The 14,660-nt window shown below is 44.4% G+C and overlaps 1 protein-coding gene across 3 annotated transcripts in view; it reads right to left on the reverse strand.

Moving 5' to 3' along the window:
- Positions 1-14,660, reverse strand: part of nup50 (nucleoporin 50) — an 85,752-nt gene that overhangs the window by 19,929 nt on the left and 51,163 nt on the right. For all 3 annotated transcript variants that reach the window (XM_038779921.1, XM_038779922.1, XM_038779920.1), the window contains 2 exons: positions 10,667-10,853; positions 8,563-9,171 (listed from right to left, as the gene is read on the reverse strand). In XM_038779921.1, coding sequence (XP_038635849.1) covers positions 8,563-9,171; positions 10,667-10,853 — 796 coding nt within the window. The remainder of the gene's footprint in view (positions 1-8,562; positions 9,172-10,666; positions 10,854-14,660) is intronic.

Here is a 14,660-nt window from a genome sequence, read left to right on the forward strand (position 1 = left end):
GGGGTAACCGAGGTGGCAAAAGCAGGGAGAAGGCACAGCGAAGAAAGATGTCGAGAACAAGTAAAAAAACGGCCGTGAAAAAAGCAGCTGAAAGTCCATCAGTGAGTGGAAAGGTCACCGCGGGGACAGCAAGAAAAATGGAGGCTGGGGCACTAGGGGAGGCCACATTGCCTACGGCTGAAGAAATTACTACGGTGATGGCCGCAGAACTCGAAAGGCAGTTCACAAAACATATGGAGGCAATGAGGGGCAGTATTGAAAGTGCTGGTGGAGGAGGCGATTGCCCCGGTGAGGGTGGCAGTATTGAGCGCAGTGGCGGAGGTACGGGAGCAAGGCGAGGCACTGAAGGAAGTGGAAGAGACATTGTTGCAGCACAGCAATCAACTTACCTCAATGGGGAAGGAGATGTGGAAGGTGATAGAGATCAACAGGGGTCTGCGAGCCAAAATGGACGACTTGGAAAACAGAGCCAGGCGACAGAATTTGAGGATTGTGGGTCTTCCCGAAGGAGTGGAAGGCCCGAGGCCGACTGAGCATTTTGCCATGATGTTGGCGAAGCTATTGGGGGAGGGTGATGATCCCTCCCAATATGAACTGGATCGGGCTCATCAGTCGCGGAGGCCTGTACCAAAGGAGAGTGAGCCGTGTTTTCGTAGGTAGTGTGAAGGAGAAGGTCCTCTGCTGGGCAAAGCAGAAGCGGGTTGTGCAGTGGGCTGGAGCTGGTATACGCATATATCAGGACTTTACGGTGTTACGGTGGAGCTGGCGAGGAGCCTTCAGCCGGGTGAAGAAGGCGCTGTACATCAGTACGGTGCAGTGCGGCATAGTATACCCAACTAAGTTGAGGGTGACCTACAAATCCAAGGACTTTTATTTTGGACGGCGGAAGCAGCGGAGGAGTTTGCAAAGGCAGAAGGACTGTGGCTGAATTGAGAAGTGGTCATGTACCGATGTAGCCTCATATAACTGTATTTTTTCAGTGAGGCAGGTGTATGTGCTAAATGAGCTAACGTTGTATATACTTGGACAAGGGAACAGAGGAGACTTTCACTTGCAATGATGGTTCTTTGGAGCTTGGGTGTGTATGCGGGGTTTGTGTGCTAAAGGGGATTTCTTGGTCTCCTGGGGCCACCCAAGGGGGAAAGATACCCAGGAGTTCATCACAACGGAACGCCAGAGGTACAAAGAAGCGATGAAACCACGCTGGCCGGTTTAAGCCAGCCAGTGGACGGGAGTGAGGTGGGGGGAGGGGCTCCAGCTATCAGGGCCTGGCAGAATAGGTCCCGATGAGTCTAGCCGGGGTGGAAATTTGGGGGGGGGGGGGGGGGCGTGAGAGGAACAGAGGTTGGGGGGGAGGATTTTTGTCAGAGGAAGTGGAGGGGAGGAGTCGGCGAGGGAGGGGGCTTGCAATGCATGGGTGTCATCTACGGCACTCTTTTGGGGATTAGATGGCATTGAATGTCAGTGGGAGGGGGAAGGGGTGGGAGGGACTGTATAGGTTAATGGTGACCATAGGCGATTCCAAATTCCTTTCTCTTTTATTTCTCCTTTGTTTGTCCCACCGTGCGAGGGTTTGTTCTATTTGATGCGTATATTGTCAGGTGGGTCGATGCTTGGGGTGGTGGAAGGATGGGATCGTTGTTGTTGATAAGGAAACTAACTTTGTATTTGTTACCATTTACTGCTTGTGGGTGGAGTGTAAATTCTGGCGAAAATGTGAAAATGGAGAATAAAAATATTTAACAAAAAAAAAAGGTTTTTTTTTGCATTATCCCCCAAACTTAGGACAACTCACTGTCAACTGCCCATTGTCTCAAGAGAATGTTATGTAGTCACATGGGTTTATGTAGAATACCTGTCAAAATGGGTCTTTATGCCCACTAAAATGTGATGTTCAGACTTCCGGCGGTGGCATGAGCTGAACGGTCGCACAAAAGGTGGCTCTCTCCTAGATTAGACTCGATTAGACCGTTCAACCCCAAACAGGCACCAAAAGGGCAAAATATTACCCAAATTAATCCACCATTGAGGCAAAGTGTTCACCAGATTAACGGATTAAATCCCCATCCATCATTGAGCCAACCAGGATGCCAACAAGCCAGCAAGCCAGCCAAAAAAACAGCACAAGCAGGGAGAGGAAAACCTCGACCCCTGAACAGGGAGACCAGAGTGGCAGCCGCGAACTAACAGGATCGCCAAAACCGACCCAGGAGAAGCTGATGGAGTTCATCACAACGGAACGCCAGAGGTACAAAGAAGCGATGAAAGAGGACCTCGTGGCGGCAGTAGGGTCAACAGTAGAGGCCACATTGGCCCCCATAAAGGAGGCAATGGACAAAGTAGAGCGGAGACTGGGGGCCCAAGAGGCAACAGCGCAGGACCTAGAAACAACTGCCATGGACCAAGGAGAGCGGATCGCCTTGCTCAAACTCGTGGTGGCAAGGTTGGTCACGATCCAGAAGGCACTTAAAGGAAAAGTTGATGACCAAGAGAACAGGTCCTGTTGGCAGAACTTGTGACCCGTCGGGCTACTGGACTGGGGCACAGAGGGGAGGAACCCAACGCCAAGCCCCCAGAGGTGGACCGGGCCCACAGGTTGCTCCAATAGAGACCAAGTTGGGGGAACCACTACTTGATAGTGAGGCTCCATAGATTTCAGGATAAAGAGCGGATCCGGAGGTGGGCAAAAAATAAAACACAGGCAGTTGTGCAAGAGGAAATGACACACATCTTGTACCAGGACATTGGAGCAGACCTGGCCAAGCGGCGGGCAGAATTTAACTGCGCCAAAACCACATTGTTCATGACAAAGGTGTGGTATGGTGCTGTACCCAGCCCGGCCAGACTACGGGTCCTATATCGGGGAAGGAACATTATTTTGACTCCTCGGAGGCAAACGAGTGCATTCGAAAGAACGAGCTTGGGAAACAATGAGAGACAACTAGCTCAATGTGGACAATTATAGATCCGGCGAATCCCACACGGGTTTTCATTGGAATAGATTGTGTTCCATGCGACACCGGTTCTAGCCCCTTAATAGCACCAGAATCAGTCCAGGTGTGGCGCTAGTTTTTCTGTCATGAAAGTCCACGAATTCTACGTTGGCTTCAACACTTCAAGTCTCAGAAAAGGAGAATCCCACCCCTTAGCTTTCCAGGGTAATCGGAGGTAGGTTGGGAACTTTTCAGGCAATCTTAGGCCCATTCCTGAATTTGTGTAATATACAGCGAGCAAGGATCGGATTAGGGTAGTCAATATTCCAAAGGATGACTTTGATATGCCCTGTTTCAGTGTCAAGCTCACATGGTGAGTAAATGGCTTGAGCTCCATTTACAAGGTTGCTAATAAGGCCAATCCTACAGCGCATGGAGCTGTAAGAATTCCAATGATTATACTGAAAGCAAAGGTATGCTTGTGGTCGATAATCATAAAGATCATCTTTTTATTTTTCTCCCTCACATACCCATCAAAGCAAGGGGAGAGACTGTGGCTTAGTGGTTAGCACTGCTGCCTCACGACATTGAGGACCAAGGTTTGATCCCGACCCCGGTCATTGACTGTGTGAAGTTTGCACTATCTCCCCGTGTCTGCGGAGGTTTCACACCACAACCCAAAGATGTGTAGGATAGGTGTTTTGACCACGCTAAATTGCCCCTTAATTGGGAAAAAAAGAATTGGTACTCTAGTTTTAAAAATTCATCTATGCTATTCATTTCAACAATTCCTATGGCAAAACGTTCCACATTCAACAACTCTTCTCTTGCTGGATGTATTCATACTACATTTATGGGCCATAACTCTGGTTTCCCCACAAGTAGAAACATTGAGTTGAACCTTCCTAGGATTGGCAACAGCCGTGGAATTTCCTCTTCACTCTTTAGTTGCACTGGAGCTCCACATGTGGAACTCAATATTTCTCACCTAGTCTTCTAAACTGAGCCTCCTCAGAAATGTAGTGTACCTGTTCTGTGACTTCTTCCTTCATAGAGCAGGAGTGTTTGGAGGTGGGAGGGGGCGTGGAGGAGGAGAGCCAAGTCACACCATAATGCAGTAAGTTTAAAGGGTCCCAAAGCCACTTGATCGATAGGTGGTCTTGTGTGTGTGTGTGTGTGTGTGTGTGTGTGTGTGTGTGTGTGTGTGTGTGTGCGTGTGCGCGTGTGGGGGGGAAAGAAAGAGAGAGAGAGCGAGCGAGCGTGAGCACGAGCGAGCGAGTCTGGTTATCTCTGCTAGAAATAGTTTTAATCCTCCTAACCTTTAATGGGTAACTATTCTGCTAACTATTCAAAGTCTCCAACTTTAACCCATTCAGTTTTGGAGCATTTCAGACACAGGGAAATCGCCCACTGACAATCCAAACTTGCTGGGCAATTCCCATGTAGTTAGTGTGTGGCGACTTCGGAGGGATCATCCAGGCAGGGATTTTCAAAGTCAGGGTTGCGACCCACGGGTGGCAAGTTTCAGAATTTGAAAGAGAAGTGGTGTGTGATAAATTCCTTTTCAGGTTGAGACTACAGAGTCAGTTATTAACTTAGAGCTGACTCCAAATTAAAAAACTACGCTGCTGCAACTTACCTGTAATACCACGTTAAAATATGCCGAAAGCCCACGGGGCTGTCAGCATTCGGCAGGGGTATCCAGGGCAGAGTAAAACACGCATTTTGTTGCTATTGCCCTTCATGACGATCTACACGAGGTTGGATTTTCCGTGTTAATAAAGGCACAAAGGTATTGGCTGAAACCTGCTCCCGATATCTGAATTGCCCTCTCCTCCTTGGAACCGAATTAAAGTGAGATCGTGAGGACAAAGTGGGCTCCCCTTTCACATTAAATTAAAAAAAAATTTAGAGTACCCAATTCATTTTTTTCAATTAAGGGGCAATTTTAGCGTGGCCAATCCACCTAGCTTGTACATTTTTAGGTTGTGGGGGCGAAACCCACGCAAACACGGGGAGAATGTGCAAACTCCACACGGACAGTGACCCAGAGCCAGGATCGAACCTGGGACCTCGGCGCCATGAGGCAGCAATGCTAACCACTGTGCCACCGTGCTGCCCTATTTATCAACAGGATTGATTAGGACCTGGCTACGCTTCAGTGATGTGTGGGGATCCTATTTTTCTTGGACAAGGTTAAAAAAAGTGTCTCGGGCAGCACGGTGGCACAGTGGATAACTCTGCGGCCTCATGGCGCCGAGGTCCCAGATTGGATCTAGGTCAATTCCGTGTGGCATTTGTACATTCTCCCCGTGTTTGCGTGGGTTTCGCCCCCACAACCCAAAAAATGGGCAAGCTAGGTGGATTGGCCGCGCTAAATTGCCCCTTATTGGAAAAAATGAATTGGGTATTCTAAATTTTAAAAAAAACAAGTGTCTAGTCAATCTTCATAATTCAGCAATTTTGGTTAGTACAGAACCAAAATTCAGACCCTGAAACATGAACTAGTTACTGCAATACCAAAAAAATGTCTCAAGTAGTACCAGGATATAGCTGCAACTAAAAATGATCTTTTAGTAACTTAGAAGAAATTCCAGCGTCCTCCATAGCAACGGCAGGATGAAAAATGGGTAATCTAGTTTGCATTCTACTTTCTTGCTAATTGCACGATAAGTGATAATGAATTTGATAATTAATCATAGAACATAGAACAGAACAGCACAGAATAGGCCCTTCGGCCCTCGATGTTGTGCCGAGCAATGATCACCCTACTCAAACCCACGTATCCACCCTATACCTGTAACCCAACAACCCCCCCCCTTAACCTTACTATTAGGACACTACGGGCAATTTAGCATGGCCAATCCACCTAACCCGCACATCTTTGGACTGTGGGAGGAAACCGGAGGAAACCCACGCACACACGGGGAGGACGTGCAGACTCCACACAGACAGTGACCCAGCCGGGAATCGAACCTGGGACCCTGGAGCTGTGAAGCATTTATGCTAACCACCATGCTACCGTGCTGCCCACAAAAAGCAATCAACAGCAGACCTGTAAATAAGGCAAGGAAAACTTTAGTTGCGGAGAGTTTTGATAACCAACGGTCCAGTCACCTTTTCTTCCCAAGCATGCTTCTCTTATCCTACAACATCTCAAAGTATTTATAATTAACACTTTGATGCTCTCAGTTTGACAACATACACAGATGATGGGAATGAGGGATTCCCAAATGTCAGTAGAACATGTAGGGGACAGTAATCGGCAAAAGAAACAATGGCGATATGAGTAAAATCTTTTCCATGCAATGAGCGGTTAATATCTGGAATATACTGCCTGAGCATGTAGTGGAGGTGGGTTAAATTGAGGGTGTGACGAATACAGGATTTTCGATGCATTGGATTATAAACATTTGGCAATTTAAGGGTTGGGTTAGAATCTGTTTGACTGCAGTGGTCATATTTTGTACAGAATCTTGTTTTGCAAGACCAGAAAGCTTTTAGGAGGCCTGGGGAGTTAATTTGTTTTCAGCTGGGATGTCATTGATGAGTGAAGCCAAGGTATACAGACATTTTGAGAAAGCTTTGAGGTTAGATCTTTAGACCATGAGCAAAGTATTTTGTTTTCACAGTAGGATAGTTAAAAAGAATAGTATTTAAAGCAGTGCAAACTTCTCAGTGGACAAGGGGGAAATCTGAAACAAATCAGTTTAAACAGCTTTCTGAAGATATCCAGTCTGCAAGGGTTCTAATAGGATTCAAATCTGTTCTGGAAAGCAAGTATTCCTCTGTGCCATTGGGATGGTAGGATGGATTGAGAACTATGTTTTTCCATTCTTGTTGTTTAATTGGGAATAGCGATAGTAATTAAGGATATATACTGTATTTAGTAATATTGTTTATAGGATAATTGGAGGCTATTTTCGGATGTGCTGTTAAAGAGCTTAATATTGTGTTAATAAGTTTAGTTTTAAATCAGGCAGTGTCAAACTCAGGGGAGCTCCAGAGTGCGCAAATCCACGCGCAGCAGCCGGCTGTTAATAATGCCGGCCGCAAGCGGCCTTCAAAATGGCCAGGAACAGATTTTTAAAAATTTGGCCGCACTGCGCATGCGCACCAATGATTGGGCACGCACGAGCAGTGCAGCCGCATCTTTTTTTTTTTTTAATGTGGTCGCTGCCTTTTTTTTCCATTTCGGGGGGGCCAAAGGGACCCAAAACCATTTTCTCCATTTTTATAAGCAACAAACAAGGTAAAAGAAAATGGTGGGTCGCGCAGGTAGGCCGGCGTGAGTTGCAAATGTCAGCCAGTTGGTAAAAATGGGTCCCCAGATAAAAAGTTTGAAAAACAGTTTTATTTTACCAAAACACTATTTTCTCATGTAATCACTCCTAGAGCAAAGTATTTGTTCTGCAGTCTTACAAATAATAATAATAATAATAGTAACAACCTTTAGTATTGTCACAAGTAGGCTTACATAAACACCGCAAAGAAGTTACTGTGAAAATCGCCACGTTGCCACATTCCGGGTACACAGCGGTAGAATTCAAAATGGCCAATTCACCTAACAAGCACGTCTTTCGGGACTTGTGGGAGGAATCCGGAGCACCCGGAGGAAACCCCGCAGACAAGGGGAGAACTTGCAGATTCCGCACAGGTGTGACCCAAGATGGAAATCGAACTTGGGTTCCTGCCGCTGTGAAGCAACAGTGCTAACCACTTTGCTACTGTGCCACGCAGCACGGTAGCATAGTGGTTAGCACAATTGCTTCACAGCTCCAGGGTCCCAGGTCCGATTCCCGGCTTGGGTCACAGTCTGTGCGGAGTCTGCATGTTCTCCCAGTGTCTGCGTGGGTTACCTCCGGGTGCTCCGGTTTCCTCCCACAGTCCAAAGATGTGTGGGTTAGGTGGACTGGCCATGCTAAATTGCCCTAAGTGTCCAAAAAGGTTAAGTGGGGTGCTCTTTGTAAGGGCCAGTGCAGTGCAGACTTGATGGGCTGAATGGCCTCCGTTTGCACTGTAAATTCTAATGGAATTCTATGAAAATAAAATAAAATATTAGGATTTTGCTCCAGTATCCTAGCCACTGTTGGGGTCTGGTCTGGGATTGTAATACAGGTTCAATTGAGGCATTCAAGAATTGGATTGATATCTGAAAAAGGTAGAAAGTGCAGGGAGAAAGCAGGGGAGTGGTGCTAGGTGAATTGTTCATTCAGAGAGCTGATGCAGATACAGTAGGCTGAATGGCCTCATTTGTTATAATAATTGAGATTGAGAGATGGTGGCCTGATATTTTAACAAATTTACCAAGCAGCTCAGAACGCAATGATCAAAAATAGGTATGTTCCCGGGTTCAATCCCAGCCCCAGGTCACTGTCCTTGTGGAGTTTGTACATTCTCTCAGTGTCCACGTGGGTCTCTCCCCCACAACCCAAAGATGTGCAGGGTAGGTGGATTGGCCACAATAAATCCCTTATTGATGGAAGGACAGGGTAAGTGAAAGAGGAGAATCCCCTCCATTATGCTGATAGCAGAGGTTCCACTGTGTTATTATACCTCAACTTTAGGACCATTGAATTTCTATAAATATAAACATGGTTTATTAAAAAATGTTTTACAGTATCCTTACCTTTATGTTCATTGCCTTTTAATTCTGTTGATGTTGTGAAGGAAAATGTTGGAGCACCAGTTTTTTCTTGGTTCAGGTCTTTTCCAAATAATGAGCCTGATGTGCCACTATTGAAAGAAAAGCCGGGTAAAGGAGACTTTTCCACTGTTTTCCCAAAGAGGAAGCTGGTGTTTCCCATTGTAGTCACAGGCTTAATTTCTGAAGTGAGTGGAATAATATCGTTGCTTTTGACAGAGGAGAATAAAGACGGTGGGTTTGTCCCCTGTGATGTTTTGGAAACACCAAATGTGTGAACAGATTGCTTTTCTGGCCTCTTGCTGCTTGTGTCACTCTCTGAACCACTGTCAGAACTGCTACCATATTTCTGCTCAATGCTTGTCAAATGCTTCTCGTAGTCCCTGAAGATTGGGGTCAAATCACAAAGCGGATTTTCATTGACATGCTTGGTGATCCAGTCTCGGACTGAACAATTCAGCGCTGATAGTTGTTTGTTGTATTCAGTGCAGCCCATTTTACTCCGAGAGTTAATTTGATTAACACCATTTGTTTTTGTACCTATTTCACCTTTCGCCAAGGGGTTAGATGGAGGACCGTTAGACAGAAAAGAACCTATGAAATAGAATTAAATATTCAAATAGATTGCAAAATAAAATCTATTAAATCGTTCTGAGTTCTGCAGCAGTTTTCATAGATCAGGACTTTTTCTTACAATAGGAGCTCACTTAAAAATACAGAAGGTACGTAATATCCATTGTATGCAAAATATAGTTACACACTACTTGTCGAGCGAAGTAGAAATTTCCTCTGAAATGCCATAGCTATCAAATGCCTTTTGATTCGCCACTCCTCAAAACACACGACATGTAACAGTGAAACATTTCAGCAACAGTTCAGCATATGTTAATATAGTTTCATTACAAGTGACAACATACAAAGAATGTAATCATTAAAGAAATGGCAAGCCAAACCTAAACGGAGTACTTTTTGCTGCTGAGATTACTTTGGTGGATTGCATACATCAATTATTTTGATACCAGCTGAAAAAAAATTCAAAATTTGTATGATACCCAAACAGGAAGTTTAAGATTAAATAAAGCTGCAAAGATATTGATTTGGGGGGCGGTTGCCAATATGCGAGGTGCCGTATTCAGTACAAAGAAAAAAGTAGTAATTACATGCTGAATTGAAGTAAGCTTAGTCCTGCGGATGAGCAGGACAAGGAAGTTGACATGACATGAAAAAAGCAGCACCTCGGGTTGCCAAGTCTATTTCAAAGGGGGCTAATTGAGTTCTAGGTTTTCCCTCAACAGTAGAGAAATAAACTCTAAGAGGCAATGATGAGCCCATATAAAATCTGAATAAGATCCCAGAGAACTATGTGACATACTGGTCTCCACATTACAGGAAGGATATTTTAGAAAGGGCACAGGTTCAGTAGGGTACAGCATGTTATGAGGAAATACAAATGTGAAGAAAATCTTTAAAATCTTACTTTTCGCAGATTATTGTTTGATTTCACCAAACTGTTTAAAATTATGAAAGCGTCAGAAAGAGTAGATGGAAGCAATAATTAAAAGCCCTCGATTGAGGAGGAATAGATACATTTAACAGTGAGAGATTTAGAAGATGGAATCCTCTTGGCAGTTGAGACGGTGTGGAATTCATTTTCAGGATCAGTAATTGAAGCAGAAACTATGTCAACATTCAAAATTAGATTGGTGAAGTGGATGAAGGGAAAAGTCTTCAAATGTGTACAGGAACAGGGTGGCTAAATAGTTCATTGAACTATTTGCTCATATGGAGGGAGTGTACGCAACAAGGAAGATGGATTGCACCAAATGGCCAGTTTCCATATTGTTAAATGTAATATGTACATATAAGATAGAAATAGTCAAAATGCAATTTGTTCAAAATGCAATGGTTTAGATCAAATATTAAAAAATCAAAACTGCAACACTTGACCATCATATATAGCTCAACTTTTCAAGAATACCCAGAACCTAAAGATCTCTACATGAGCAAAAGGGGAGAAAAATAGTACACTTGGAATGCAGATTTTTGTAAAAAGACGTGTACTCAGCCGTTGGTATTTGTCTCTACTTACCTACTGTATCATTCACATCAGTAGTGCAACTAAGGGCAGATGTCGAAGAGGAAGATGATGCATTACTTCCATTGGATAACCCCTGCAAAGGCTTGAAACCAGAACCGTTTCCAAATCCTCCAAAGCCAGTATTTCCAGTTGAAGACGACAGACCAGGGAATCCTTTGAAAACTCCACCACCTTCAGACTGGTACATGTTAAAAAGCAAAAAGGTTAACATGCAATTTAAAATAACAAGATTCGCCAATAACGTTTACGAAAAGCAACCATTTTGTGAGCTTCATATGCAGAAACACTCAAAAAGCCACCTATTGTTGTTAAAAGCCAATATCAAAGCACTATAGTGAACCACAGAACCACTTCATTTTTTTGGGTTATATGCAAGCAAAACATTCATTTTTGAGGAGTTAGGCTTTTGAAGCATGCAGCCAGTTAGTTATTTTTAAAAAAAATCATTTATTTATGTCAGAATGGATATGGGGGTCCTCAAGTTGTACATACAATATTTTAGCAAGTCGTTGTACTCACTTGTACAAGTTCTTACATAATAGGTGCTTTGTCAACCAACAGATATTTCATGAAGAGTTTTAATGTAAAGTGGCTCAAGGGACTTGTAGGAGAACAGTTGCCAAGAAGGAGCAGCAAAGTTAGAGATAGCCCCAAAGCATGGTAAAACATTAGATTTTCAGGAGACTTTTAAAAGGCAGAGATGGTAAAGTACGGTAATTAAGGGAGAGGTTGAGACATAATATTGTGACTTGAGATTATGCCACCATTCATGGAGCGGAGGAATACAAAGTAGGTTTGGAGGACCAAGGAGCACGAGTTACATTGCAACGCTGTGAAAATGGCAAGAAGCAAGATCTTGATCAGCCATGGGGTTGATGGCAAAGACAGAATCAAGAAGCTTTTCACAAAGCCACTAACAGCAGCGATACTGCAGTGGACACAGGGAAGGAACTGGAGTGGAGCCCTCTCCCTCTCCCTCCCCTCCACACACACACACACACAGGGAAGATAGGAATAATAAAAAGGACAAGGTGCTTGAATGAGCAAAATATCAAAAAGACATGGTCATTGCCAAAACTGTGGGCAGCACTGTAGCACAGTGGATAGCATTGTTTCTTCACAGCGACAGGGTCCCAGGTTCGATTCCCGGCTAGGGTCACTGTCTGAGCGGAGTCTGCACGTTCTCCCTGTGTCTGCGTGGGTTTCCTCCCGGTGCTCCGGTTTCCTCTCAAGTCCAGAAAGACGTGCTGTTAGGTGGATTGAACATTATGAATTCTCCCACCGAATACCCAAACAGGCGGCAGAATGAGACGACTTGGGGCTTTTCACAGTAACTTCATTGCAGTGTTAATGTAAGCCTACTTGTGACAATAAAGATTTTTTTTTTAAACTGGGTTCCAAAATAACCGTGGGGGTGTAGGTGGGAGAAAGAGGTGTGGGGTCGGATAAAAATCACCAAACTAGAGTCTTCCAGGCCTCGGTTGTAAATGAACTCAAAGGATATCAACAGTCTTAATTGCAAAGACTTTTTTTTAAATCACAAACCAATTATTTATGCCCATTAAAGAAATAATGGGTGGAAAAACAATCACACTATGTTTTTATAATTCCACCACAAACCTTTATGCAGGCTGTCCTTTTTGCAAGTTTTGCTCTATTTGTTAGTTTCTCCATTCTACTTAATGTGTTGATCATCCTAGTTAGGATATGATTCATAATGTGGATATGATTCATAGTGTGACAAGTCACTTTGCTGTGCTGCATCCAAAGGTCGCTATTCACAAGTTCAATAAGTTACAATTGCACCAAAACAAGGTGTGCGCAGGAAAGTCTTCAAGGACATTGGATACCCATCAGCATTGAGGAAATTTGGCCAATTTCAGTATTTGAAGAATGATTAGATGACAAAAGAGATGATGGTGCAAGGTAAAATGAGTTAACAATTTGGCAAATAAAAGTAAAAGATGGATTTCGGAGGTGTAAATTAGAACACAATCATCACCATCTGCTACTGTTCAAAAAGAAAATAATGAGGGCAGGCTATGAATAGAAACTGCTGAACCAAGCTTCGATTATAATCTTCCTGATCAGAGGCCCTGCCAGTCGGTAAGCACTATCACCCTCCTCTGCCTGGCAACAATGTTCTCAGATTGAATAACGACTCGTTTGACTTCACTTACTTCCTCCAAATAAACAGCTTTATAAAAAAAAAATAGGGGTCCATATGGCTCCTAACCATGTCTTCTTTTTCATGGATTTCTCAAACAATCGGGCCCTCTGTCTTATCTCTTTTGCCTGTACATTAATGCCTGTAGTGTTGCTTTTTTCTGCTCTTGCACTGAACTGGAAAGATTCAACTTTGCGTTCAATTTTCACCCTTTCCTTCAAAAATCCATCTCCAACTCCAACTCTTCCCACCTCCATTTCTGAGGACCAATATCAGCTATAAACTGGACTACCACTGCTATCTTGAATGTAATACCTCTCACCCCACTTATCAGATTTTATTCCATCCACACAATTTCTCCATTCCTGTTGCAGTGTTTTTCAAACTTTTTTTCCGGGGACCCATTTTTTACCAACCGGCCAACCATCGCGACCCACCATTTTCTTTTACCTTGTTTGATGCTTCTAAAAATGGAGAAAATGGTTTTGGGCTCCTTCTCTCTCCCCCTCTTCCCCCCCCCCCCCCCCCCCCAAACCAAAATTGAGGGGAAAAAAAGACTGCCCCCATATTAAAAAAGATGCGGCCGCACTGCGCATGCGTGCCCGATCATCGGTGCATGTGCAGTGCGGCCAAATTTTTTAAAATCTTTTCCTGCCCATTTTGAAGGCAGTGTGCGGCCGGCATTATTAACAGACGGCTGCTGTGCGCGGATTTGCGCGCTCGGCAGCGCCACAACGAATGGCTCCATGGCCCTCCCGACACCCGCGGGTCACACCCGAGTTTGACAATGCCTGGTCTGTTGTGATGATGTCACCGTCCATACCAGCACTAAGTTCTTTTTCCTAGGAGTTGGCCATTCAGCACATCGAGCCTGGTTCGCCATTCAATACGATCATTGCTGATCGGACATTTTACCACCTTTTACCCACACTATCCCCACCTCCTTGACCTTTACTTAATTGTTAATCAGGAATCTATCAATCTCTACCTTAAACATGCTCAATGACTGAGCTTCCACGGCCCTCTTTAACCCATGCTAGTATATTGCTTCCTATCCCATGTGCTTTTATTTAGTGAATCAACCTCCTTGTGGGAGACTTCATCAAAAACCTTCTTAAAATTCAAATATACTATGTCTATCGACTCTTCTGTATCAATTTTGTTAGTAACATCCATAAAAGAAAAAGCCAAAAGTTCATCAAATATGACTTCCCAACTGTAAATCCAATTAGATCATGATTATCCAAGTGCTCATTCAACACACCCTTTAAAACTGGAACTGGGCGTAATCCTTACATGTCTGCTCTGGAGGTCCTGCTTTTTAATTTTCTTCCCAAGTCCCAGAAATCTACTTTCAAGACCTCAGCCCTCTTACTACCTAGGTTGCTCGTACCAACTGTGAACCATGTCTTCTGGCTGATTCCCTCCCCCGGCAAACATCCTGCAGCCTCATCATGATATTCTTCACCTGGGGGAGGGGGGGGGGGGGGGGGGGGAGCGGAGACATGAGTCATGTTTACTGCTGCAGAAACACCTGTCTGATCCGCTGACTATGGAATCCCACATCACTATTGCCCTTTCAATCTTCTTGCTCGCATGTACTGCCGAGCCACCCGTGGTGCCACCCTGGCTCTGGCTGCACCCCTGAGGAGCCATTGCCCTGGCAAACCGGTTAGCAATTAGATTCAGGGGACTCTTTGCAACCTGTCTAGTTGCCTTTGACTGTCTGGCCATCACTCATTTCGTCTCTGAAAGTACACTTCTAATTTGTGGTGTGACCACCTTCCTAAACATGCTAGCCATTAGTCCTATGCCTCG

Source organism: Scyliorhinus canicula, chromosome 20 (genome assembly GCF_902713615.1).
Source record: "Scyliorhinus canicula chromosome 20, sScyCan1.1, whole genome shotgun sequence".
NCBI lineage: Eukaryota > Metazoa > Chordata > Chondrichthyes > Carcharhiniformes > Scyliorhinidae > Scyliorhinus > Scyliorhinus canicula.